Source organism: Miscanthus floridulus, chromosome 8, assembly GCF_019320115.1.
Source record: "Miscanthus floridulus cultivar M001 chromosome 8, ASM1932011v1, whole genome shotgun sequence".
Lineage (NCBI taxonomy): Eukaryota > Viridiplantae > Streptophyta > Magnoliopsida > Poales > Poaceae > Miscanthus > Miscanthus floridulus.
In genome coordinates, this window is record NC_089587.1 from 29,786,981 (window position 1) to 29,814,931 (window position 27,951).

The following is a 27,951-nucleotide window of genomic DNA, read 5'->3' on the forward strand; positions in this document are numbered from 1 at the left end:
GAGATCAATAAGCTCACTCACACCTTGGCTAAGGCCTGTGGTGGTGAAGACCGCTTGTTTATGTGCTTGGATAGCCAAAGAGCTTCTCTCTACAAAGAGGGATTGGGCTATGCCCCCAAGAAAGGCAAGGTGGCCTTTGCTCCTCACAAGACTAGTTTTATGAAGAACAATAGTCAGTTTTGCACTAGTTGCAAGCAAGTTGGTAATGGAGACGGGGATCCTAATCTTCCATCAGGTGATGGTAACTATCGTTGTGGCGGAGAATGACATATCGATCCGGCTTTAGATCGAAAGATCGAACCCTACAATCTTAGCACCATAGCTCCTCTGGTTATCAACTGAGTCACGGACTAGGTTGACCTTGCCAAGAAGGCTAATCCCTACCTGTGCAACGAAGAACACAAGCAAGAACAAAAAAGAACGCAATCAAATTACAGATGAATGATTAAACTCACGAAGTTGGGGTCTCACAAACCGATGAATGGCGAAATTATTTTTGACAGATTAATCTAAGCAAAACCCAAACCCTAATGGAGGGGCGATGGCTGTTTATGAAGACTTTAGGGTCGTGCAAGACCCCTAAACGCGCCCCTAATGGGCCCAAACTCGATACATGGTCTAACGGACCAAAAGACGGTGTCGCAGCACCCTGGTAGATTCTAGATGCTGACTTGTTTCGATGATTCCTGTTGATTTCGAATAGCTTTTGATGTGAAACCACTTGGATTGGCTTCCTTATCAAATTAGATTTCCATCAATATGTGGATTATCAAAAACGGAGTCTGGATGCATCCTGGGTGACCAGTTTAAGGCAGACTGGTCCTGGAGGCCGAGGTAGACTTGAATTCTTGTTGGACTAGGCCTCCGACTTGTGTTGAACGTCCTTGCTAGTCATCATCACCTCCACCACTTTCTCTAAGTCCTTCATGACCCTCTCTAATGTTCCTAAGCAAGATAATATCATTAGGTAGTAGTCTATTCTCAAAAGTATGAAAACTATCGCTTAAGAATGAGCTCACCTCTAAATTAAGTTATCGCTTTCGAGCCCGGGTCATTAGACCTTGCATGACGGTTGGAGGATCAGCGGATACCTCTGAAGAAGTGATGTCCTCATTATCCTCCCCCTCTTGAATTGGAGTCATCCTCGACTCAAGCTCATCTTCTTCTCCCAAATAAGGTTTCAAATCTGCAATTTTAAAGGTGGGACTAACCCCGAACTCGGATGGCAATTCAAGTTTGTAGGCATTATCATTTATTTTCTCAATGATCTTATAAGGACCAGCTGTTCTTGGCATTAATTTAGACTTACGTAGCTCAGGAAATCTATCTTTTCTTAAATGTAACCAAACCAAATCACCCGGTTCAAGTTTAATCTCTTTTTCTACCTTTACTACCATCAATTCTACACTTTTCATTCATGCTTTCAATATTTGCTTTAGTTATTTCATGCAATTTACGAATAAAATCAGCACACTCTCTAGCATCACTATGTATTCTCTTAGTGGTAGGTAAAGGCAAAAGATCAATAGGAGCATAGGGGTTAAAACCATACACTACCTGAAAAGGACTACCTTGGTGGTGGAATGTTCCGCGCTGTTATATGCAAACTCCACATACGGTAAACACTCTCCCCACATCTTTAAATTGCGCTTTAAAATGGCTCTCAACATAGTGGACAATGTTCGATTCACAACCTTAGTTTGCCCATCAGTTTAGGGATGACATGTTGTAGAAAACAGCAGCTTGGTCCCCAATTTATTCCACAACGCGCACCAAAAATGACTCAAGAATTTTGCATCACGATCTAAAACAATAGTAGAAGGCATACCATGCAAGCGAATGATTTCTTAAAAGAAAAGATCAGCAATATGAACAACATCGTCGCTCTTATAACAAGGAATAAAATGTGCCATCTTAGAAAAATGATCAACCACCACAAAAATACTATCCCTCTCCCTCTTAGTCCTTGGCAATTCCAACACAAAATCCATAGATATATCTGCCCAAGGAGTAGAAGGAACAGGAAGAGGCATATACAAACCATGTGGGTTTAACCGCGACTTAGCTTTTTGACATGTGGCACACCAAGCCACATATCGCTCTACATCTCACCTCATCCTTGGCCAAAAGAAGTGTGTGGACAGCACCTCCTCTGTCTTCTTGGCACCAAAATATCCCATCAATACGCTTTCATGTGCCTCCTACAACAACAAAAGATGAACGAAACTAACTGGAATGCATATACGGTTAGCTCTAAATAAAAACCCATCACTGATCATAAACTTATTCCATGTGCGTCCCTCTCTACAATTAAGCAACACATCCTTAAAATTAGGATCAAGCGTATATCGTTCTTTAATGAATTGAAGACCAAAAATCCGGCAATCAAGTTGGGACAGTAATGTATATCTTCTAGATAAAGCATCAGCAATCACATTATCCTTCCCTTTCTTGTGTTTGACAATATAAGAAAAAGATTCAATAAATTCAACCCATTTAGCATGCCTACGATTCAGATTATTTTGAGAGCGAAGATACTTAAGCGATTCATGATCAGAATAAATAACAAATTCTTTAGGTCATAAATAATGATGCCACGTCTCTAAAGAACGAACAAGTGCATACAATTCTTTATCATATGTGGAATAATTAAAAATAGGACCATGCAATTTTTCACTAAAGTAAGCAACTGATTTACCATCTTGCATCAAAATACCACCAATGCCAACTCCACTAACATCATATTCTAGCTCAAAAGCCTTACTAAAATTTGGAAGTTGCAGCAATGGTGCGTGTGTAAGCTTGTCCTTCAAAGTGTCAAAGGACTCCTCTTGTGCCTCTCCCCAATGAAACACCACTCATTTCTTCGTCAACTCATGCAATGGGGCAGCAATGGTGCTAAAATCTTTGACGAAGCAGCGGTAGAATCCTGCAAGACCAAAAAAAACCCTCACCTGTGTGATGGTTTGGGGAACCGGCTAGCTCTTTATGGCTTCAATTTTCATCTCGTCCACCTCAATTCCCTGTGGAGTTACAACATAGCCAAGAAAAGAAACTCGATTCGTGCAAAAAATGCACTTCTTAAGGTTACCAAATAGACGTGCATCACGTAAAGCATTAAAAATAGCATGTAAGTGATCCATATGTTCATCAAAAGACTTGCTATAAATCAATATATCATCAAAGTAAACTACCACAAAATGTCCAATAAAAGATCTTAAAACCTCATTCATTAAGCGCATGAAAGTGTTAGGTGCATTTGTCAAACCAAAAGGCATTACTAACCACTCATACAACCCGAATTTGGTTTTAAACGCAATTTTCCATTCATTTCCAAGTTTCATTCTAATTTGGTGGTAGCCACTTCGCAAGTCAATCTTAGTGAAAATTATAGAATCACACAACTCATCTAACATGTCGTCTAGCCTAGGAATAGGATGACGATACCGAATGGTAATATTATTGATGGCTCTACAATCAACACACATACGCTAAGTTCTATCTTTCTTAGGAACCAAAAGTATAAGAACGGCATAAGGACTAAGGCTTTCACATACATACCCGCGGTCCAAAAGATCTTGGACTTGCCGCTGAATTTTCTTAGTCTCCTCAGGATTAGTTCGATAGGCAGCTCAGTTGGGTAAGGTTGCTCCCAGAATCAAATCGATTTGATGCTCTATCCTTCTCATAGGTGGCAGTCCTGGAGGTATCTCAGCTAGAAAAATGTCCTCATATTCCTGCAAAAGGTTAGTGACAGCAGGAGGTATCGAGCTAACAATATCATCAAGCAAAAACATAGCTCGTTTGCATACCAAAGCATAGCAAATATCATCATTAGAAATTTCAGCAAAGTCACATTTTGTTGCAAGCATAACACCACCCTTCAATTTAATACCCTTAGCCTTAGAAATAGATGTAGACTTATCCTTTTTAGGTGGGAAAATAGAATTAGCAACTTGCTAATTTTTAGATTGAACATCATTGAAACTAGCAGCATGTTCTCTATCAGCTTGTACAATTTGAGCAGGGGTCAAAGGTACCAAAGTAATTTTCTTTCCTTTATGCACAAAAGTGTATTTATTACTTCTACCATGGTGTGTAGCATCATTATCATGTTCCCAAGGATGACCCAATGAGAGTGAATAAACTTGCATAGGTACCACATCACAATCAACAGAATCAGCATAAGAACCAATGAAAAACGAAACTCTGTAAGTTTATGTTACCTTTGCTTTACCAGAACCATTTAGCCACTGAATATGGTATGGACGTGGGTGTGGGCGTGTGGTCAAGCCAAGCTTCTTGACCAAATCAGAACTCACCAAATTGTTGCAGCTATCTCCATCAATAATGACATGTGCTCGACGGTCGCTGATGACGAAGAAAATCTGGAACAAGTTATGGCGTTGTAGCTTCTCAGGTTGCTGGACTTGTGAGCTGAGCACCCGCTGTACAATGATGCTTCTATAGGACGCCGTTGCCTCATCACCAAGGACTTTGCCATCCTCCTCATCTGTATCTTGGTTTTCTTCATCCTCAATGTCAAAGGTGCTGATGTAACCATCTTCTATAGCAATATATGCCCGCTGACTTGGGCAGTCCTTCTGCACATGGCCAATGCCATGGCAGCGGTGGCACTGAATACCCGAAGTGCGTCCCGTCGATGCAACGGATGAGGAACTCTTGGTAGGCACCTGTAAAGAATTTTTACCTAAATCTGAAGGTCGTGCGGGAGGTGCCTTAGGTGTAGCGGAAACTCCAGAGGTTGTTGCTCGCTTGCTCGCTGGTGGAGGCGTCCGAAAAGTGGTTGGCTTGGTCAGCCCCGAAGATGGTGTAGAGCATGGCGTGTATGTGCTGGTGCTGACCTTGCTCTTGCCCTGCTATTCACGCCCCTGCAATTCCTTTTCTACAAGCATAGCAAACTGAAACAACTGGTTGATAGTGTTAGATTCTTTATAATCAACAATGTCCTGAATCTCATGCCTCAAACCTGAATAAAAATGATAAATGGCATCTTCGTTTCCCTCCACAACACTACAGCGCATCAATCACTTTTGGAGCTCACCATAGTAATCATGTACAGATTTATCTCCTTGTTCTAAATGCATCAATTTCTTACGCAAGTCTCTATGATAAGAAGGAGGAACAAAACGATAACGCATAGCTACCTTAAGTTCTTCCCATGTACCAGGTAAAGCATCCTGTGCAGCTAGCCCATTCCACCAAATAATGGCAAAATCTTTAAACTCACTAGTAGCTTGTCTAACTCTATGCTGCTCAGGTACAAGGTGGGCACTAAACTTTTGTTCTACCATTATCTCCCAATCAAGATATCCCTCAGCATCATAATGACCCGAAAAAGATGGTATTGTGAACTTAATTTTAGCATAAGGATCATCGAGCACACGGTGATTATTACCTTGACGGTGGTGGTGGACATCACCCATACCTGTCGTGTTGCGGCGAAGACGTTGTCGTAATATCTCTTGTCGGAAAGCTGCTCGACCTATGTTCCTATTGGCATCATACACCGTGTCTTGACCATCAATGTTGCTGCCAGAGACATCGTTGTTGCCCGCCACAAAGGTTTCCAACTCAGTAACCTTGTCGGTTAGCGTGGAAATTTACTTGTCCAATCTCTCCATGCTATTGCCAATGTTGAGTTCAATGAGTGCGTCAGTGACGGCCTTCCTAACGGCCTTATTCATTCTTTTTTGGGCATCCTCTACAACAGCTTGTAGTTGCTTTTGACTGACACACTCATTGAAACCTTTAGGATTGTTATCTCCAGTCTGTTCATCTCCTGCCATTGAAAACACAAAAACAGGAACAAATAGGTAAAAGTTATCCCTACCAAATGACTACGTGGTTGCAGTGGTGTCACTTTTCACAGCAAGCGGAAGTGTCTTACCAAGCTCTTACAAAGTTCTTACCAACACAAGGAGTGGGCGGTACAACTGGCGGCTGGTTCGTGATACCTGTGATGCAGTGGTACCGAGATTACAAGGCCCTTTGTCTCTACTGATCTAAAGAGTTTGTGGAGCTTGGAAGACACATAAAGAGTAATATGTATATCTGGCACACAAGTCAGTAACAGAAAGTAATGCTAAATTATAGTCCAAAGTACTTGTTCTCGTTGCTGGTCTAAAATATTCTAAGTACCAGGCGTGTGACAAAAGTATGGTGGATAGTAAGGTGACAGGTGTATAAAAAACAAGTATGGTGGATGAAAATAGCAACACAAACAAAGAACCAGACGGCACACGCTAACACAACTCACTTTGGTCTTCTCTATGTGCTCCTCTAGATATTGTTCCTCTTTTGCCTCTCTTTTTTTTTATTTTTTAGACTGTCGTTGTTTTTTGGGAAATTTTGACTTTTTTTTGATATTTTTCCTTTACTTAGGAGCACAAAAGAAGTAACCACATAAAAAACGAGCTAAAACAAGTGTAAGACGTGGCCTGTGGAATTTTCAGAAAACTTGCTCAAAATCGACAAAAACCTTGTGACCACGAAACGAGGATCTTGTGATCACTTTTTGACCAATCTAAAAATTTTGAACCCCAGCAAGGCAGGGGATGGACATATCCAAAAATTTTTTCTGATCGATTTGCATATATGGAACGTTGAAAACAGAGTTCGTATACGAAAACTAGACCAATTTTAATAATTGGCTCTGAATTAGAGGATAAAACGGGAATAATGTGTGCAAAATTGGTCACAACAGCTAAGATTTGATGGAAACGATAGGAAAAACACACGAACTGGACTCTAACACGACCTAACCAGCAACAAGACCTCGACCAGGACACAAACTCAATACGACGGACTCTAAAACAAAAATATGCAAAGGCTATGGCGCGGAAGGTTCTAGGACAGGAAAACAAGTATGGCACTGGACTATGGGACGAATGCGAAACACTCAAACTAGAGAATAAAAGTGAACCTGACGGTATACCTTAGCTCTGATTATCACTTAATGGAGACAGGGTCCCGATCTTCCATCAGGTGATGGTAACTATCGTTGTGGCGGAGAATGACACACCGATCCGGCTTCAGATTGAACCCTGCAATCTTAGCACCACAGCTCCTCTAGTTATCAACCGAGTCACGGACCAGGTTGACCTCACCAAGAAGGCTAATCCCTGCCTACGCAACGAAGAACACAAGCAAGAACAAGAAAGAACGCAACCAAATTGCAGATGAATGATTAAACTCACAAAGTTGGGGTCTCACAAACCGATGAACGGCAAAACTGTTCTTGACAGATTAATCTAAGCAAAACCCGAACCCTAATGGAGGGGCGGCGGCTATTTATGAAGACTCTAGGGTCGTGCAAGACCCCTAGACGCGCCCCTTCACCAGGTTTATGGCTTCTAACCCTAGTTTTTAGTGATTTTTAGAGAACATTGAAGTGAAATTGGAGGGGGGGGATTGAGGTAGATGGATCTTGATGGGGTTCGGAAGGATAATCTCTAACCACCTCTTAAATTCCTCTATTTTTCTTGTATTTGTGTATAAGTATACATGGATGTGTGAAGTGCAAATTGGACCAATCCTGGTTGAAGTGAATAAATGGGACCTAAGATTATTGTCAACTGCTCCTTACATTTGTTCTATGTATTTTCGATGCATGTGTGATTTATTGTAGGAAAAATCCAAAGAATCAGTGTAGATTAGAGGTTACTGTCAACTCTTACTTCACTGTTCATGAGGGTAAAAAGTTTTATAATCGGGGTAGGACCATAAAATGGAATGTGGATCCAGAAGAATATGCACTCATCAATCTGGAGAAAGATATTGATCTATATTTTAAATGGGGCAGCAACCAAAAGGTGACTTTTTGGGTTGTTCAGAAAAGTGGTTTGGACTCATGCTATCTTTTTATTTGGAAAAGTTACACAACTAAAAGTAGAGGACTACGTGGATGACTATTATTCAGTAAAGAGGTTTAAGGTAGCTTATCAGTTCGAGATCACTCCATTGGGTGACAAATCTCAATGGCCAAAAAATAACCCTGGTTTTGAAGTGGTTCCTCCACCATTAGAAAGGCCTGTTGGTAGATCAAGGAAGCAAAGAATCAAGGCTAGTGGAGAGCCAGGAAAAAGAGGTCTATATCAATGCAAAAGGTGCTTCCAATTTGGATATTTAGAGAAGGGCGTTATGCAACTTAAGCTGAACTAGAACAAGAACTTCCACCCTCTCGTCCAAAAAAACAAAAAAGTAATTTACCATGCCTATGTTTGATATGCTAACGTTTCATGTCTTATATGTGATGGAATATGTTCTTTCATTGACCCGACTTGTGCCTTACAGGAAAACAAAATCTGAAGCTGTTGAAGCCTCCACCGAAGTTACTGAGCCATTGAACATTATTGATGATCCAAAAGTAACATCAAGCTCAGGTGTGATAAAAAGGGGTGTGTCATCTCTTTCTTCCGCAAGTCCAGTAGGTGTGACCACAAGGAGGATGGCTTCCCTTTCTCCAACAAGCCCAGGTGTGACAACAAGGAGGATGGCATCAATCTCACCTGGAGGAATCAACCATAGGCTTATAATTGAGTAGTTATCTTAGTCTAAGCATGTGTAACTTAGTATGTGTTCTGTTCTAAACCAATGTGTTGTTAACTATGGTGCTATATGTGACCTAGAGAACCCAGTTAAGCATCCAGATGTGAACAATGTTATGTACTACTAAAGTTATGCCATATCTTACTAATATAATATTCTAATAGGTGATGTTGAGCTCATGCTAATTTTTTGAGGTGTTATAATATGTCACTTTTATATAAGCATATATATCCAAACATGCAGTTTTTGAGGTATATAAGTCCCTGTTAACAGAGACTTCACGGAAGTGCTAAGATCCAAAGAGATGCAATCTTTTAATGGTACATAGCACAAGTTCATCCTTTTAATGGTACATATCCAAACATGCAGTCTTTTAATGGTACAGAGCCAATTTTCCCTAGAGCTTATATGCCTTCCTCACATATCTGTGTGCACCAACCTAAAGAAAACAATAACACAAAGACCACATATATGAATTGTTTTTTAATTGGTCGCCCTTGGATGACTACCCTCAAACATACATCATTTAGTGGCATTATTGTTTCCTCTTTAGGTTGATAACAAAAGAACAACATGCAGGTTAATTAAGGCTTGTTCCACTATAATATGTACCAGATCTGTTTTTTTAACTTGCTCAAATTTGTTGGATTCATATTAATGGCTAATAGTAGTAATAATATATGTTGGCTGATAATAAAAATAGTTTATGGTAAATATGGATGGTTTTGTACTAAAGAGGTAGAACCTGCAATTTTGTTCTTACAGGTAAACTTCTATTGCCCCCTGAACTAAGAATGATTTATGCCTACTCTCTATAGCTAATTCTTGGTAGTTGGCACTGATTTTTATTGGCAGAATAATGGTGAACCTTCCAAACGCATAGAACCGAGAAATGTTGGCACCAAATGTGGACCTCAAGTTAGTTGCCAATATGATCGAGATTCAGGCAGTAAGAAGGAACTGGCAACTTACCCCCTTGTTATGCATGACTATTTTTCAGATTATATGTATGGTCATATACAACAGGAGTTGGATTGTGGAAAGAGATATTTCATATTGGAGCAGATAGGCCTGAGTACACAACTGGCCGATGTTGAGGTCGATACCTGGCCGGTTAGGTAGATTTTCCACAGCAAATTATTATAAAATGATGGGTACGTCGGAAATAATAATGTCATATAAGTTGAATCTTGCCACAGTGGATACATTATTCTACAGTATATGCCAGTGTGGAATAGTCCTAAAGCCACACATATTTATACGGTGAGTATAACATATTTTGTTTTAAGATTTTATGAGATTTTTTTAAGACACGCAGTATTATCCATGTGACATGCACTAATATATATATATATATATATATACTCGAACCTATGTACAGGATGGTACGGAGATACGACAGAACTTATTTGTGAATTTATTGGGGAACGAAAGAAATGGATATCGGAGATTTCTTCCTGCCAATGTAAAACATTATCTTGCTGCATCACAGAAAGTTCTATACAGTAGAGTTTGTGAGCTTGCGACACTGCTCTCTGTGACTGTGTTAATTTCACGAACTTTGCTTTTGGATTAAATGTCACTTTAACATCGGTATATTTAATTTCATAGTATTGTCATCTTATCGTGCGATCCGTATGTTTTTAGTGTAAAAGTTTAGCTGTCCCGTAACAACGTACGAGCACGCTACCTAGTTTTATACTAATCCTATTTAGAGATGCAAATGTTAATATCATCTTCTATAAATCTGGTCAAATTTTTCTTAAAAATAAGTGTTTTTTTGTGAATTGTTTCTAAGTGCATGTGTTCTCGCGGACTATCCAGATGATCAGTCGCACTATCCGTGAGAACACAGATTCTGTGTTCTTAGGCTTTCGAAAACGAAATCCTCACCTGGGGTATTTGCATGTTTTGTGCTAGCTTGTGGTTGTGGATGTATTCCTAAGGTGCTTAGGAGTCCATCCAACAAGGTGCATGTGGTCATTGTTTAAAAGCGAAAGGTCTATAGTGTTAGGTCACATGTGAGGCTTAGAAAAGGTATGTCGAGTTCACATATGTAATGGGATGATGCACAAAATATATTTTCTAGATAGCACATGCTCAAAGAAAGCTAAAAAATTTGTCTCAAGATTTGTTAAGATCTAGAGGAGTTATTTATTTAATAAGCAATAATGCATCCAAAATTTAGTCAGATTTTAAAATTTTATTTTGGTTTCAAACTCATGTTTAGATGATAGAGAATTTCATAAGGAAACCAGCAAAACTGTTTCATAATTTTTGGAGTTAAAATAAATTTTCTATGAATTTTACAAGATCATGCATGCATATGGGCCTCTACTGTGCACTGGTGGACTGTTCGAGTGATGATCGGAATGTCGAGGGCGGACTGTCCCCGTGAGCACCAGATAGTTCAGGAGAACATGTGTTTTGACGGACGGTCACGCAGAGCGCCGAACTGGAGAACACAGTTTACACAACTGGAAAAACATGTCAGGGATGATTTTGGGTGCATTCAGACACCGATTTAAATGCAGTTTGTTTCGATAGTCTCCTAGTAACGTTGGAAACTCATTCTAGGTGTTAGATTCATCATGCATGGTGTTGTGGAGCTCGAGCTCATCCATGGTAGTGGTGGCCATGGATGACCTTGAAGCTTGCGTGGAGGGTGATTGAGGGGAGGATGGAGAGGGAGAGGACTTGGTGCTTGCTCACCACGTCGTGGGGGACCTCCACCTGCAACAGCTCGTCTTGGAACAACCTAGGGAGGGAGAGCTTCCTCCTCCAGGGCTTGAGGATAAAGATGAAATCTTGAGGTCTTCTCCATCTCCGACGAGTTTGAAAGCGTGGTGGTGATGGGGAAGCTTGTCATCGGCATCCTACAATGGTGCTCCACGTGGATCTCCTGCTCCTCCTTCCTCCTCTTCTTTCTTCTCTTCTCGTCCCCTTTCTTCGTTTTTTTTCCTGGTGCGTGTGAGAGAATGAATGAGGGAGAGGCTTAGTGTGTGTGTGATGGGCTGACAAGTGGGGCTAGATGTGTGTGTGATATCACATAGTGCATGTTACATGTGTCAGCCTAGAAAGTGCAAGAATTGATATGCATGGTTTTGGGAAATAGGGATTTTTAAATGCAGGTTATGCTTAGATTCTTAAGATAAATGGGTTGGTATGATTGAATCGTGACATTCGCCATTCGCAAGAACTTGTCGGAGGCTACCACCGTCCACCTCAGAGCTACATGCAACCGAGGGAGAGGGAAAGAGAGAGAGAACATTTTCTTACAGTGTTACAGGCTGATTATATATGGATGATTTAGGTTTAAAAGATGGCAGATGGTGTTATGCGTGGAGGAATTGGACTAGACAGGGAGATTAGAGGATAGAAAATGAAGAGCCGCTTGAGCTAGTAACACAACTGCAAGAAGATGCTTGATGTATGTGCGTGATTTAGAGGTTAGTGACTTGTGGGTCTTTAAATGATGTGGCTTCGTGAGATGGTAGAGAATTTTTTATTAGAGATCTTCTGTTTAGACATAGGAGAAAAAAAGTTTTCAGGAAGAGAAACCAGTAGTCGTATACCAATAGCGTCCAAAATCGATCGGTGAACCTAATCAAAACCATCGTTTTGCAATTGCCGTCGCCTACTTCGCTTTCTAGTCCCTTCTTTGCATTTTCTCCCGTTCGTATAAATTCTGCTCTGCGCTCCTCCCCCTTCCATCGCCAGAACCCGCCCGTTTTCTTCTGAAAACAAAAGGCTCCGGCACCCGCCAAAAAGAGAAAAAAAAACCCCACACAAACACCAAATCCCCTCGGCGGCGGCGGCGGCGGCGGCGATGGACCCGTCATCGGCGGGCTCCGGCGGCAACTCCCTCCCGTCCGTTGGCCCCGACGGGCAGAAGCGGCGCGTGTGCTACTTCTACGACCCGGATGTGGGCAACTACTACTACGGGCAGGGCCATGCGATGAAGCCGCACCGCATCCGGATGACGCACTCGCTGCTGGCGCGCTACGGCCTCCTCAACCAGATGCAGGTGTACCGGCCCAACCCGGCCCGCGACCGCGACCTCTGCCGCTTCCACGCCGACGACTACATCAACTTCCTGCGCTCCGTCACCCCCGAGACGCAGCAGGACCAGATCCGCCTGCTCAAGCGCTTCAACGTCGGCGAGGACTGCCCCGTCTTCGACGGCCTCTACAGCTTCTGCCAGACCTACGCGGGCGCCTCCGTCGGCGGGGCCGTCAAGCTCAACCACGGCCACGACATCGCAATCAACTGGTCCGGCGGCCTCCACCATGCGAAGAAGTGCGAGGCGTCGGGCTTCTGCTACGTCAACGACATCGTGCTCGCCATACTCGAGCTGCTCAAGCATCACGAGGTGATGATCATGGTTCCTCAACTCTATTCCCTTAGTTTGTTTTGGTTGGCTCGATTAGTTAGGTGTTTTGGTTGGATACGTTTCCATGAGTTACCCAATAGTGGGTAATTTTTCGAAGTTGCTTGCTGGTGTGTCTAATTCTATATTTACTTGGTGATGGGTATGTGTACGATTTGGGGTAGATTAGGTCTAAAAGTAGATATAACAACTTTTTCTCCATTTCCATGGTCACCAGTTTTGATTGATAGCCTCCCTTCTCGTCTATGAATGTTCAATCAAATCACTCCTAGTCATTTTGCTGTGCTAACATGCGATGCTTCAATTAATATTTACAGAGAGTTCTGTATGTCGACATCGATATCCACCATGGGGACGGAGTGGAGGAGGCTTTCTACACAACAGACAGGGTTATGACAGTTTCGTTCCACAAGTTTGGGGATTATTTCCCTGGAACAGGGGATATCCGTGACATTGGGCACTCAAAGGGGGAGTACTACTCCCTGAATGTCCCTCTGGATGATGGGATTGATGATGAAAGCTACCAGTCCCTTTTCAAGCCAATCGTGGGCAAAGTTATGGAGGTTTTCCGCCCTGGCGCAGTTGTGCTTCAGTGTGGTGCTGATTCCTTGTCTGGGGATAGGTTGGGCTGCTTTAATCTTTCAATCAGAGGTCATGCGGAATGTGTTAGGTACATGAGGTCTTTCAATGTTCCATTGTTGCTCCTTGGTGGTGGTGGATATACCATAAGAAATGTTGCACGCTGTTGGTGTTATGAGGTATGATGATCTAAGTAAAAGTTGATTTTCTTGAATCCTTCTGCCTGTGTACTGCAGTTGCCAACATGAGTTGGTTAAGCTAATACCTGTGTATGGTTTTGACTTTTGAGCTAGACATGTAACGCATGATTTGGAATGTTAGTATATGTTCTCTTGCTGAAATGCATATGTTAAAGAGTATAGATGCGTATGAGCATATCAAATAACAGAACACGTTGTGTTCCTCAAATTATATTGGCGATTAGCAAAAGTGCTTTGTTAGTCAAGCTTAGAGTAGATTATTCGTAGATACAGAAAACAAATTAACTGACAGGCCACCTTCCTGTTGTACCAAGGAAATTGTCTTAAAATTTTTAGATTGCAGATGTTAGAATGGAATATATTTGCACTTCTGATTTATCCATTTCTTCCCTAAAAAATATATTTTGTGCAGACGGGAGTTGCTCTTGGCCAAGAGCTTGAAGACAAGATGCCTGTCAACGAGTACTATGAATACTTTGGTCCAGATTACACTCTTCATGTTGCACCTAGTAACATGGAGAACAAAAATACACGATACCAACTAGATGATATAAGATCTAAACTTCTGGATAATCTTTCAAAACTTCGACATGCTCCTAGTGTCCAGTTTCAAGAGAGAGTTCCTGACACAGAAGTACCTGAGGTGAGCGACTGAGCATCCTGTTATAACTAGTAAGATAATTGTGTGTGTCCCCTCATGAGTGCTAGATGTGTGTTTTCCATTTATTTTAAAGTTCGTGGTAGATTTATCTCTACCAGATGCAGACTCCTAAAAGCAAATTGGTAGTGATACCTATATCCAGTCATTATATTATTTCTTATATGCTTTAAATATTAGTAACTGAAATTAGACCCTAACTGCTCAGTACTGATTGGATAGCATTCAGTACATGGTAACATGGTGGGCACCTGTTCCTTGTATAACGTCTAATAGATCTGCTTTTAGAACATTGTTCTTTTCTTGTCGACCAAAGCTGGAACGATGGTAGAAGCTTGGATCCTTTTTTTCTACTACAAATACAAATGAACTAGTGTCTATGTTGTTCTTCAACATTGTCTTGCTCTATGTAGTGACTTGACCTGTTGATACAGTGGACGTGCTATGTGTTTCAATGTTGTGATATACATGCATGTGCTATGCTTCTCAGCTGAGGTGGCATGAGAAGATAGTGCACACATTCCAGTTTCCACATTTTTTGTGGATTTCTTCTCATCCATATTTTGTTTGATATTTAGTTCATTTGAATTATTCGTGTAGCACAGACTGTGTTATAGTTAAAAATTAAGAGTGGCTTTTGCCACAGAATATTCTTTTATTTGAAGCACACCTTGATGCTATTTTTCAAGCTTAGTGTTATTCTCCATGGCCTCAATCAGTCTGAATGTTAGGACTTATCATGCTGAATTGAACATATATCATTTATGCCAACATGAACAAAAACTGGATGATTGATAATTTATTTTAGTTAGTTTTATCCTTCAAGTCTTCAACTATCTACATAAAGTGATTGGCAACAAGTGTTAAGCTATCAGAAATGTAACTTTACAAATGATCTTTAGTGTTGGTTGAATTTGCCCTGGTATTCTATTGGAAGTGATAAGTCAAAACCTGATTCTTTTTGGACATGTTTGATGTACAGCCAGATGAAGATCAAGATGATCCAGATGAACGGCATGATCCTGACTCTGATATGGAAGTGGATGATCACAAGGCTGTGGACGAGTCAGCGAGGTCTCTCTCTCCCTCCCTCTCTAGCCCCTTCCCTCTCTGAGTGACTGTACTCATTACGTTTTGGGTTTTATTTTTCATCCTGATGTGTGGCCCTCGTCAATTTTTGTAGGAGGAGAGTCAAGAGAGAATTTGGTGAAAATGAGACCAAAGTGCAGGTATTTTCATTTTCTTTTGCACTTCTGTTTGCTCGACTAATGTGATTATCTGCTGACATTCTTATTGATCTTATATTGTGCAGGATGGTGGCAGAGTTGCATCTGACCATAGAGGACTGGAACCCATGGCAGAAGACATTGGTTCCTCGAAGCAAGCTCCTGTAAGTGCCTTCTTTTGTATTCACTGATATAATAATACCACATGGACGAACTCAAAGAGTGCATGCTATCAACACTGACTCTGTTCAATTAACCAAATCTTGTCTTTTTCTCTTCATGGTGCTGTGAACAGCAGGCGGATGCCAGTGCGATTTCCGTCGATGAGCCAAGCAATGTTAAGAATGAACCTGAGAGCTCAACTAAATTGCAAGATCAAGCAGCTGCATACCACAAGCCATAACTGCGACATCAGGAGTTGCTGGGTTTCTGCTGGGCAGCAGCTTCCTGCGTGCTTTTGACAGTCCAAAAACCGAAGTGAATCTGCAATACATCCCTGCCATTTCAAATTTGACTTGAGCTATAAAATACTTATCTGTAATATGTTAATGTGATGGGATTCCATGGCGGTAGTGCAGTTTCCATGAATCCACCTGGGATTGCTTAAGGTTGACGAGGTAGACGATAGTCTGACCCATGTATACATGAAGCGTATGAGTTAAGTTGTACAGTCATTAGTTGATGCAAATATGCAGTAAACTTCTGGGTAAAATCTTTGCGTGTGGTTAGTGGTTTTGCGTACTGATTCTCAACCTTTTTGTGTGTGTGTGTGTGTCGGGAAAGCACAACCAGAGAGAACGGTATGTGCCTGCTTTATTACCACAGATTTGCTGAGTCTGGAGAATGGTGATGCAAATCCATGTGCTACTTGTCTGTGAAGAGTCTGATGCGTCTGAAAGGTCATATTGAGCGGGCTGTTGGATTTCAGTTTTTATAGAAGTACGTTTTGCTTCGGTGCTTCTCGTCTAGGTAGATTGCTTTTGCCAACTGGGATTCCATGTTATGTGATGGGATTCCACGGCGGTAGTGAAGTTTCCAGGAGTCCACCTGGGATTGCTTGCGGTTAAGATAGACGATAGTGTGACCCATGTATACATGAAGCCTATGAGTTCAGTTGTACAGTCATTAGTCAGTGCAAATATGCAGTGAACTTCAGGGTAGTAATTCTTTGCGCGTTCTTTGCGTCCTGAATCGACCTTTTTTGTGCGGAAGCAAGGTAGGCAGTTGCTGTGCCACAAATTTGCCGAGTTTGGAGAATGCTGATGCAAACTGCCTGTTTTGGGAGAGTCTGGTGAGGGTGGGGAGAATCACACTGGGCCCAAAACCGAACCGAATAGTCGGTAGTTCGGTTTTTCGGTTCGGTTTCGGTTTCCAGTTCTGTGAAGTTCGGTGTTCGGCTTCGGCTTCGGTTTCTATGCCATACCGAACCGAAGTACCGAGAAACCGAACCGAACTCTGTTTTTTTCCTGTTGTTTATCAAAAACTGATTGAGTACTGTGGTTTATTATCAAGAATGAACTGCAAATTTGTAATATTTGATTTGAGCATTGAATTGTTAAGTTTGTAACAGTCTTGAGTCTTCAAATAATATACTGTGCTGTGCAAGTTTGTACTGTGTTGTGCTGTCAGTTCTAAATCCTGTCTGATGTTTTCTTGCATCGGTTTATTCGGTTTTAACTGAAAAACCGAACTAAAAAACCAAACCAAAATTGGTCGGTTTTTGGAATTTTAGCAAACCGATCGGGGTCATTTTCTGGAAACCAAAATTTTGAAAAACCGAAGAAACCGAACTAAACCGTCGGTTAAAACCGAACGCCCAGGCTGAGGGGAGAAAGGTAGGCAGTTGCTCATGTCATTCAAGTCGCTCGTGAGGAGCGACCCGTCACGGGCCCTGGCTTCATGGGGCAACCAGCCTGTTCCGATGTGCCAGTGGAATGGCGTGGCATGCGGACTGAGGGGAAGCCGCGCCGTGGCCGTGTCACTCATGTGGTAGCGTTGGACCTCAGTGGGCTCAACCTTCTCGGCACCATTACCGGCTTACCGCGTTGGGCAACCTCACGCACATGAGGCACCTCAACCTTTCATGGATGGAATCGCTTCCATGGCGTCTTTCCACACCAGAACTCTGCACCTTGGCTACAATTCCATCTAAGGACAGATTCCACTCACAATAATAACTTGCAAGGGAAGATCCCAACTTCCCAAGTGACTTCAGCTCGCTGTATAATCTCGAGTTACTCAGTCTTGACCAAAATAGGTTTACAGGGAGAATCCCTTCCAGCATTGGATTGGAGTTTTTTTTTTTTTTTTAAGAACAAGATAGGAGAGTTGCCGACTATATTAAAAAGAAAAAAAAACCTAGACTAGGTACTATAACAGAGCAACAGAATTCCAAAAGAGCCTGACAACAAATAACAAGCTACCGACTAAAACGACGGTTGACAGAATCCAGTTGGGTTTTGACCTCAACTCCACAACTCAAAACCGCTGCACGACTAAAATGTAAACCATTATCACTTCACAAGCACACCAAGCCACCACCCACCGATTACCACGCTGGACCAACACAACCCGAAATGACAAAGCCAGCAAAACTGACACATCGACAAAGGGCCTTGCCCAATGCGCCTTGCATTACATTCGGATTTTAGGACAACGTGCTGACTGCAATTCTAGTTCAGGTTTTGAAGTAGCACACCCAGGTCCGTTGGGTTTACGAAGCACGACACACAGAAGTTAACACAGCAACTCTTGCTTGACAGTCGACAGCACACATCGCCATGCAGCTCAGAGCACGGCGAAAATTCGTTTTTTTTAAAAAAAAAATAGCACAGCGGAAATCACACTCCGGTCCTGTTTCCTGCGGATGAAAATCGAAGGCGACAATACATGTGAGATGTGACGCTGGTGAATTTAACAAGAGGCTGCTGCTCGAGGTTTCTGACTCGATCCCTAAGCCTTCTTTTTCCTCCTCTGTAAGTACTATTCCTTGTGTCCAAAAACCTTTCAGAAACTCTTTTCATTGCTGCTGTATTTCGGCTTGCGTGTCAACTCAACTGTGGGCTCGTAACAGTCGAACAATGTGGGTCAGGTTGATGGAGATTATTGGTAAATTACTTGGAGAACAAATCGAACCTGTATCTTCTGTTAAGGTATCTACAATTCATTTGAACAACCGCCAACATTTGAAGGGATAATAAGTGGTCAAATACCAAGGAATGTTAGGCACGGGAACTGAACCAAAAAAAAAAGGGGTCATTTTGGGTAGGTTCAGATTAGTTCGAATTTGGGTCAAATCACCCTGAAAGTTCAGAGTGGCCACATTTTGGCTTTTCTAGATAAATATTAGTTTTTACTATGTATTTAGATACAACGTATATGTATTTAGATACAACGTATATCTAGGTGCATAATAAAATATCTATATCTAGAAAGCCAAATTGGCTTACAATTTAAAACAGAGGGAATAGTTGATTCGCTGGGAATTTAAACAAGAAAAGCCAAAGCGGCTTACAATTAAAACAGAGGGAATAGTTGATTCGCTAGGAATTTAAACAACGCGGAATGATTGACGCTCATTTGGGTAAAATCCCTGTAATCTTGTTTGGTTGGATGATAGAAGTTCACTTCTTGGAATATAGATTAAAAAGTTCCTTCTAACATTTATGGGGGGCAAAAGAAAAACGAAAAAGAAAAGAAAAAACAGCCAGAGGCCAGAGCCCCCCCAGGATCCCAGCTGTTTCCCAAAGACTAGACTTTCCTCAAGTCATTCCCTTCTAGCGAAAGGGAAGCGCACTTTGCAAATTGCCAACATGATAATGGAATATTAGAATTAGACTTCTGTCAGGAAGACGGCAAGGAAGCATCCATCTTTTCTTCCACTTGCCATATTGCATGGCAAATTCAAAGTTGCACAGTGAACTTTGTTTTCCACTAATTTTTTTTTGATTTCTCACATTCTTCCAAACTAGGTTGTCAGCTGATAGAAGTATAGAACACTAAGAAGATTGCACGTTTCCTGATACAGAATAAATAGATTAGCTATGATTAGCTACCAGGTGGCCACTATATATATTCTATCTTTTTTTTGAAAGACCTCTATATATATCTTCTCTTCTCCTTGTTAGCTTGAATGGATCCTTACCAGAATGATGCCCAATCGCCCCCCTTTTTTGACCTGCCATGACAAAGGATAGGAATGAGTATTCATTAAAGCCAAAGTTCCAACACATTCACCAACTCAACCTTAAAACAAAAAAATTAAACAAGACCATTTGAACTAAAAAACAACTTATTCATCTGGTTACCATGCTTTATTTTCTTATCCAATCAACCATGCTATATCATAAAAAAATAAGAGCCCAAACCGCCAACACATTTGGAACTTGCTACCAGGCCCACTTGCATCTCCTATTCGATAGCGAGCAGTGACACTTGCAGTGGCATGTATGATTACCTCAAATCGTTGTGAATTGTATATTCTGATGGCCTGACTGACAACGAGATATCAAGAAGACTGATTGTGATGAGAGGGTCTTCATCTGATTGATAACAGGCTGATCACAGGTTATTTAAACTGAACCCAGTGGCAACTGCAGCTACCAAATATAGAGGGAGAACTTCAGAAGAATCACGGGTTGCCTTGTGCTAGAACAAACACAAGCCAATAGTGACTCTAGCAGCCAAGCTCCACTGGCAGCAATGGTGCTACTCCGAGAGTCGATTTTGCTCGCCTTTGTCTTCCTTACATGTTCAGTTGCTTCTCTGCCACCCAGAGCCACAAGCAATACCACTGATTACCTCGCGCTCATGTTGTTCAAATCACTTGTGAAGGGTGACCCAATGGGAGCCCTGGCATCATGGGGCAACCTGTCCATTCCAATGTGCCAGTGGCGCGGTGTGGCCTGTGGCTCAAGGGGACACCGCCGTGGGCATGTGGTCGCATTGGACCTGACCGGGCTCAACCTTCTCGGCACCATCAGCCCTGCCTTGGCCAACATCACGTACTTGAGGCGGCTCAACCTTCCACAAATCGCTTCTATGGCATCCTGCCACCAGAGCTCGGTAATATCCATGACCTTGAAACTCTAGACCTTAGCTACAACTCCATTGAAGGTCAGATTCCCCCATAACTCTCCAACTGTAGCCGCTTTATAGAAATCTTGCTCGACAGTAACAAACTGCAGGGGGAAATACCAAGTGAATTCAGCTCCTTGCCTAATCTCCAGTTACTCAGTCTTAGAAATAATAGACTTACTGGAAGAATCCCTTCCAGCATCGGAAGACTTGTAAATCTGAAAAGCCTACTCCTAACATTTAACATCACAGGAGAAATCCCCGCAGAGATAGGCAGCCTTGAGAATCTCTCCACGCTAGATCTAGGTTCCAATCAGTTCTTTGGAACCATCCCTCCTTCACTGGGAAACCTCTCACATTTAACTGCTCTTATTTTTTCAATAATAACCTTGAACAAAACAACCTGAAGGGGAACATTCCAGCTTGGATAGGAAACCTCTCATCATTAGTGACTCTAATTCTTGAGAAAAATAGTCTGGAAGGGAACATACCAGAATCACTAGGGAACCTTGAGATGCTTACAACTCTTGCTCTGAAACAAAACAATCTTCAAGGCCATGTGCCTCATTCTCTTACAAATCTATATTCACTTAAAAACCTTTATATAGGCTTTAATGAACTAGAAGGTCCTTTACCTCCTTCAATATTCAATCTTTCCTCTATCGAATATCTTGACTTACAAGGCAACCACCTAAATGGGTCTTTTCCACCTGATTTAGGCAACAGTCTACCAAAGCACCAATATTTCTTAGCAGATGAAAATCAATTCCATGGCCCAATCCCACCATCCCTCAGCAATGCCTCGATGATACAGTGGATTCAAACAGTGAATAACTTTTTATCAGGAACTATTCCTGATTGTCTAGGAGTCCACCAACAGAACTTATCGGTAGTGGCACTTGCGGAGAATCGGCTCGAGATAAGAAATGGTTTTGGTTGGGGATTCATGTCTAGCCTGACTAATTGCAGTAAATTGTTTTTATTAGAGATTGGTGCCAAACAGGCCTACAGGCGAGCTGCCAGATTCAGTTGGCAATCTTTCAACAAATATGAAGTATTTTATCACGAACTACAACAGCATAACTGGAAGAATACCTGAAGGCATTGGAAATCTGGTCAACCTGCAGTTTGTTGAGATGAACAACAATCTTTTTGAGGGCCCTATTCCAGACTCATTTGGCAGACTCAAAAAGCTGAATCAATTATACCTCTCAGGCAATAAATTTTCAGGATCCATCCCATCAAGTATTGGTAACCTTCAAATGCTAAATGTACTAGCTCCTTTTGACAATAAGCTCAGTGGAGAAATACCCCCAAGTTTAGGCAGTTGTCCTTTACAACAGTTGGATATCTCATACAACAATCTTACTGGATCCATACCTAAAGAACTTTTCTCCTCTACCTTGTCGGGTTCTTTGCATTTAGATCACAATTTTTTAACTGGGACTCTACCGCCTGAAGTGGGAAATCTCAAGAACCTTGGAATGCTTGATTTTTCTGATAATAGAATTTTTGGAGAGATCCCATCATCCCTTGGCAAGTGCCAAAGCTTGCAGTATCTCAATACATCTGGAAATTACCTTCAAGGAAAAATGCCACCATCGATAGAGCAACTAAGAGGCCTCCAAGTGCTTGACCTTTCACATAATAACTTATCTGGGAGCATCCCCACTTTCCTTGAGAACATGATTGGACTTGCTAGTTTGAATCTCTCATTCAACAACTTGGAAGGCAATGTTCCAAAAGATGGAATTTTCAGCAATGCGTCAGCTGTCTCAGTTGTAGGAAATGATGGTCTATGTAATGGAATACCTCAACTGAAGTTGCCACCCTGCTCCAACCACTCTACAAAGAAGAAGAAGACAACATGGAAACTTGCCATGACAGTATCCATATGCAGTGTGATTCTATTTATCACAGTAGTAATTGCACTGTTTGTATGCTACTGTGATACGAAAAGGACAAAATCAAACCCAGAAACATCACTTACAAGTGAGCAACACATAAGAGTGTCTTATGCTGAATTGGTCAGTGCAACAAATGGTTTCGCTTTTGAGAATCTAATAGGAGCAGGAAGCTTTGGCTCAGTCTACAAGAGAAGTATGACAAGCAATGGACAGCAACAAGAAGTTGCTGTGAAGGTGCTCAACCTGACACAACGTGGAGCCTCTCATAGTTTTGTTGCAGAATGTGAGACTCTGAGGTGCATTCGACATCGAAATCTTGTGAAAATATTGACAGTATGCTCAAGTATTGATTTCCATCGTGATCACTTCAAGGCTCTTGTATACGAGTTCCTACCAAATGGAAATTTAGACCACTGGCTACGCCAACGTCCCATTGAAGATGGTGAACGGAATGCACTAGATCTCAGCGTTAGAATTAGAATTGCAATTGATGTAGCATCAGCACTGGAATATCTTCATCAAAGCAAGCCTTTGCCAATCATTCACTGTGATCTTAAGCCGAGCAATGTTCTACTAGACAGAAACATGGTTGCTCATGTTGGAGACTTTGGACTTGCAAGGTTTTTACATCAAGATGCAGATAAATCAAGTAGTTGGGCATCGATGAGAGGAACAATTGGTTATGTTGCCCCAGGTGTGCTTCTATTTGCTATAACTCTTTAGTTTCTTATAACTTATTTCATCATGAAAACTTAGTCTATAACTATAATTTAAGCACACCTTTCATGCATGTCTCTCTTACTTAAATAAAAAAGGTTTTGGTAAATACTCATTTTTCATATAATAGAATGAGAAATAGCAAGATTATGTAAAAACGTACCACTCATCAAAGATGTTATGTTATGGAATAGATTTTTTTCACAGCAATATCTGAATATACATATATACTCGTGCTCCTTTTTCATTATCATCTTCCTTTGTCGATTCCAGAGTATGGCCTGGGTAATGAAGTCTCAATGCAAGGTGATGTGTACAGCTACGGCATACTATTGCTGGAGGTGTTCACTGGAAAAGACCAACTGACAATGAATTTGGAGAAGGCCTTGGCCTTCGCAAATATGTAGAAATAGCATTGCCCAGGCAGGGTGACTAGTGTGGTGGACAGACACTTGGTACAAGAGACAGAAGATGGTGAAGGGATTGCAGATATGAAAATTTCCTGCATCATTTCAGTTCTACGCATCGGGGTTCAATGTTCAGAGGAGGCACCGGCAGACCGCATGCAAATCAGTGATGCTCTGAAAGAGTTACAGGGAATCAGAGACAAGCTTCAAAACATTAAACATCTATGCATCGAAGGAGCGTAATTGCACTGACATATTCTGAAGTTTCTCCATTGCGTGCTACCACATGCCTCCTAGGTCCTAGCTAATAAATTTAGAAGACAGCGCGAGACTGCATCCAATCCACTAGGTCAGTGGGCCTGGCTATTGGGGAAACAAGGCAACCAAACTCCAAACAGACCTGAGGTGTTGGAAGCCGGTGTCTCTGCAATCCTTGCTACTCTATCTGCTAGTAGGATCGATCTTCTTTCACATAAGAGCATACCATATTGTAACTGATCTCTCCCAGTTACTGTAATGTACAGTAATATGTATATTAGCACTAAGAACATGAATCCCCTAAGCTATGAGATATCCCCTTAGCTACGGAAATTTTTAGTTCACCGATGTTGGTAATGTAACAGAAGATGCGCTGGGAAAGGAAAAGCCGTTTACCTCCAGCGCGGTTCAATGCGTGAAGTATAGAAGAATTAGGTGGCGTTTGGATTGTGGGTTATGGGGAGTGGGATAGGGAAATAGGACTAGCTGGAAATCTGTTCCCATGTTTGGATTTAGGGAAAGGGAAGTATAGAGGGTATGGGTTAGGGAAATGGGGTGCTTATTTCCCACCAATCCTATCCCACCGTGGGGGGTGGGCTATGGCCGGATAGAAGCTCTGATGAGCGCCGGCGCCGAGTCCTCCGCCACCCCCGCGCCATGGACCTTGTGGTAGCGGCCGCGCAGTCCGCCCCAGCCGCGCGACGCCTTGCCGCGCAGTCCGCCGTAGCCGTGCGTCAGCTTGCCCCGCCGTCTGCAGTATCCGCGCATCGCTCCTGCCGTGGTCCTCCGAGCGAAGACTCCCCCGGCCCCTCTCGTGGGAACCTGCAGATGCTGCTCAGTCACTTGGTCTGTTGGGCGGTGGCAGAGCTTGCTGAGAAGGGAGAATTGATTTGGGAACAGATTTCCAGCTAACCCACAATCCAAACGCCACCTTAGCGTTAGCCGCCGCGCGTTAAGACAGACAGCACCTGACCAGGCAGCAGGGGTCGTCTGCGGCGGCTGATGCACGGGGAGACCATGCTGGCAGGCTGCGACTGAAGAGTCCCCGAGAGAAAACCAGCGCCGAGAGAAGGGAGGCGGCGGCTCGAGGAGTTCGCCGCGGAACAAGTCGGCTAGAGAGCTCTGGAGGAAGGGTCGCAACAAGGAGAAAATCCTGTGAATACCATCAAAACTTATAAACATCCCTTACTTGCCATCATAAATTATGCGTTCCCTTCATAGCTATCAATATAGATTTGTGATCCCTTATACGTCATTACCGTCATACCACAGTTAGGTTACTGTTAAGCGATGGGATGAAAAAACAGTCTCATCCCATACATGCCACTGCACTGATAATAATCAATATTATATACAAACCAACCAAAATAGACAAATATGACATGATAAATCAATCATGCAGACATGCATAATTGAACACAACATAACAGCAACATTTGATTTGCGTTCAAGCATCCAAACAGCCATATAAGCGGCCACAAAAACATAGTGATAACAGATATTAGCCCACATAGAAGCAAAATAACAGGAGACTTGGTTTCACAAAGACCAATCAAAATAAGAAGTGCCCCCATACAAAATGAACTGCATCAGCTACAAATTGAGATCTTGTTCTTTTTCTTCTCTACTGCCTTGACCTTCCCTTTAGCATTTTTCTTTTCTGTAGCCATGGAGGTGGTAGGAGGTGGTGTAGTTTCACGTGAAGACAACAAGAACTCAATGGAAAGTGACTCTTTGGTTTGAGCCCTTTCCAGACCTGCACAAAAGTTGTATACTTTAGGATAATAACAAGATCGACGTTGCAAAAACAATATGCAAGCACTAAAACGAAAATACCTTAGAGAGTTTCCTGAGCTTAAGCTAACTGAGGTACCTTGACTATAATAGAAAAGAATGCAGGTTTTCACAAAAAGATCAGAATGTAATCATACTAAAAAAATAGAGAATGTAAGTGTACAAATTCATACCTAGCAGGAAAAAAACATTTTTTTAGGTGCTGGGTCTACAGGGACAATGCTGCTCTCACTTACTTGATGGTTGAATGAGTTTCTTCCTTCTCTTTAGCTCCTATAATTGCTGCAGGATCAGTGGAATGGCTTGATGTAGGCTCAAGGGGCTGGTTTGGCAACATCGGAATTGCTGCAGGATCAGTGGAATGGCTTGCTGTAGCTAGCGATGGAGAAACCAGAGATGGTGTGCATGGGATATGAACCACATCTGAATGCAAAATTTCATTATCTGGTTCAGGAGTGTAGCACACGTTGGGCTCAGTGTACGCAATGGTCAAGTGAACTACCTTGCCATGAACATGCTTGCTAAACATTTGAAGTAGGTCCTGATCTGTTGTGACTTTTGGGAACGTTTTCTGGACACCATCATAGTAAAAAAAAATGCACTACCTCATTATATCCATGAGGGTACTGATCAACAATTTCTTGGACCAGGTCCTTAAAATTACATAGATCAGAATCCATGACCTTAGAGCATCTAAAGCATGAGAACTCCTTCCTACGCTTTTTAGGATTGCCAACGAGTCTGATTTTCAGTAAGTAACTTGACTTAGGGTCCATCCTGTGAATGAACAGACCATCAAAACTATGTATTCTACAACAATTTCAATTATTTTCCCTAATTGCAATCTGACAAATGTAGAAGGAAAAGTATAAGAATAGTTCTTACCCTTTAGGAAGCCAAGAAGTGTCACGGCCTTGCGGAGGCATCACCATGCCTCTTGGGCAACTCATCTTCCGATCATGAGCTGCCCTGCTTGGCGTGTCTCCTTCTGCCAGGCGGACGAAAGCCGATGAAGAACAGGAGCCACGCGGCGCGGTCACGGCCGCAAGCACGCGCAGTCGGTGGGGGCGGCACGGTCACGGCGGTGGGGGAGTAGCCCGGCCACGAGGAAGGGAGCGCGCGCACTCAGGCGGTAGGGGCGCGCTGCCAGCTGATGACGGCGGCGCAGTCAGGCGATGGGAGCGGCGCAGACAACCGATTGGGCGGTGCGGCCAGGCTATTGGGGGCGGCGCCACCAAAAGGTCGGGGGCTCGTCCTCGCGAGGCGGAGCCGAGGTGGCGGCACGGGCCGTGTGGCGCTCGCCCGGGAGATCGGCGCCCGCCGCCAGGGAATCTCCTTGAGTCGATCCAGGGTTGCGGCCGAGAGATGAGGTCGTGTTGCGATAGCTGATGAGGCTGGTCTTTCTCAGAACAGGAGAGGAGGTGTCCGTGAGGACTGAGGAGGGGTAGAAAAGGAAATAAATTGGCCCACTAACGGCGTTATAACGGCTGGTTCACTGATCTTAGTCAATAAGTCAATTTAGTGGCATATAAGAGATCGTAAATCTATATTGATGGCCCTGAAGGGAGTGCATAATTTATGATGGCAAGTAAGGGATGCTTGTAAATTTCGATGGCATAGAGGGGATTTGCTCCGCAACAAGATGATGGGGGTCGGGGGAACGGATGCAGAAGCAGGCCTGGGCCCCGGTTTAGGATTCTTGGGCTAGCATCTAGTGGGCCGTGATTGGGGGCATTGGGCCTCTTCTCCAAAGGGGAAGGATATGTGTCCTCAACATGCTGCATAGCACAAGGGCGATTGGTGGGCCGCGTACCAAACGATGAACTCAGATTCAAAAAAAAGACGAACTCCATTGTCATATCGGTGCGTTTGGACGCCCCGTTCGGTTCCTATGGGACGCATCTAACCATACACAGACAAAAAGCTCCGCTCGCCTCTACACGCGCTGCTTGCTCCCGCACGTGCGCCTCGTTTCCCTAGGGCTGCTCGTTCCCACCCGCGCTGCTCGCTCCTGCCCAGGCCGCGCGCCATGGCCCACACAGATTCGCCCCGCGCTGATGTAGTAGTGGATCGACTGGCGCCGAGGCGTAGGGCCACGCCACCATCTTCATCGCCAAGCTCTTCGGCCCTGTCCTTCCTCACCGGTGTCCCCGAGCCGTAGCGCTTAG

The 27,951-nt window shown here is 42.8% G+C and overlaps 1 protein-coding gene, 1 long non-coding RNA gene and 1 pseudogene across 4 annotated transcripts; 2 read left to right on the forward strand and 1 right to left on the reverse strand.

The window, feature by feature from the left end:
• Positions 1 to 12,192: 12,192 nt before the first annotated feature.
• Positions 12,193 to 17,089, forward strand: LOC136476083 (probable histone deacetylase 19). Of its 2 annotated transcripts, none has more exons than XM_066473762.1 (7): positions 12,193 to 12,943; positions 13,279 to 13,719; positions 14,153 to 14,383; positions 15,381 to 15,472; positions 15,582 to 15,627; positions 15,711 to 15,788; positions 15,923 to 17,089. In XM_066473762.1, the coding sequence occupies exons 1-7, from the start codon at positions 12,401 to 12,403 to the stop codon at positions 16,025 to 16,027; spliced, it is 1,536 nt and encodes a 511-aa protein (XP_066329859.1). In that variant the 5' UTR covers positions 12,193 to 12,400; the 3' UTR covers positions 16,028 to 17,089. The 2 variants fall into 2 exon arrangements, with proteins under 2 accessions (XP_066329859.1, XP_066329858.1); XM_066473761.1 differs by having other exon boundaries at positions 12,195 to 12,943; positions 15,920 to 17,086.
• A 2,267-nt stretch (positions 17,090 to 19,356) lies between these two features.
• Positions 19,357 to 25,108, reverse strand: LOC136476085 (uncharacterized). 2 transcript variants are annotated; one of them, XR_010763417.1, is made up of 3 exons: positions 24,903 to 25,108; positions 24,386 to 24,811; positions 19,357 to 19,801 (listed from the first exon to the last, which is right to left on the reverse strand). It is a non-coding gene; the product is annotated as an uncharacterized lncRNA (long non-coding RNA). The 2 variants fall into 2 exon arrangements; XR_010763416.1 differs by lacking the exon at positions 19,357 to 19,801 and adding an exon at positions 23,362 to 23,905 and having other exon boundaries at positions 24,903 to 25,039.
• On the forward strand, positions 20,120 to 24,013 carry LOC136476084 (receptor kinase-like protein Xa21; annotated as a pseudogene).
• Positions 25,109 to 27,951: the final 2,843 nt, after the last annotated feature.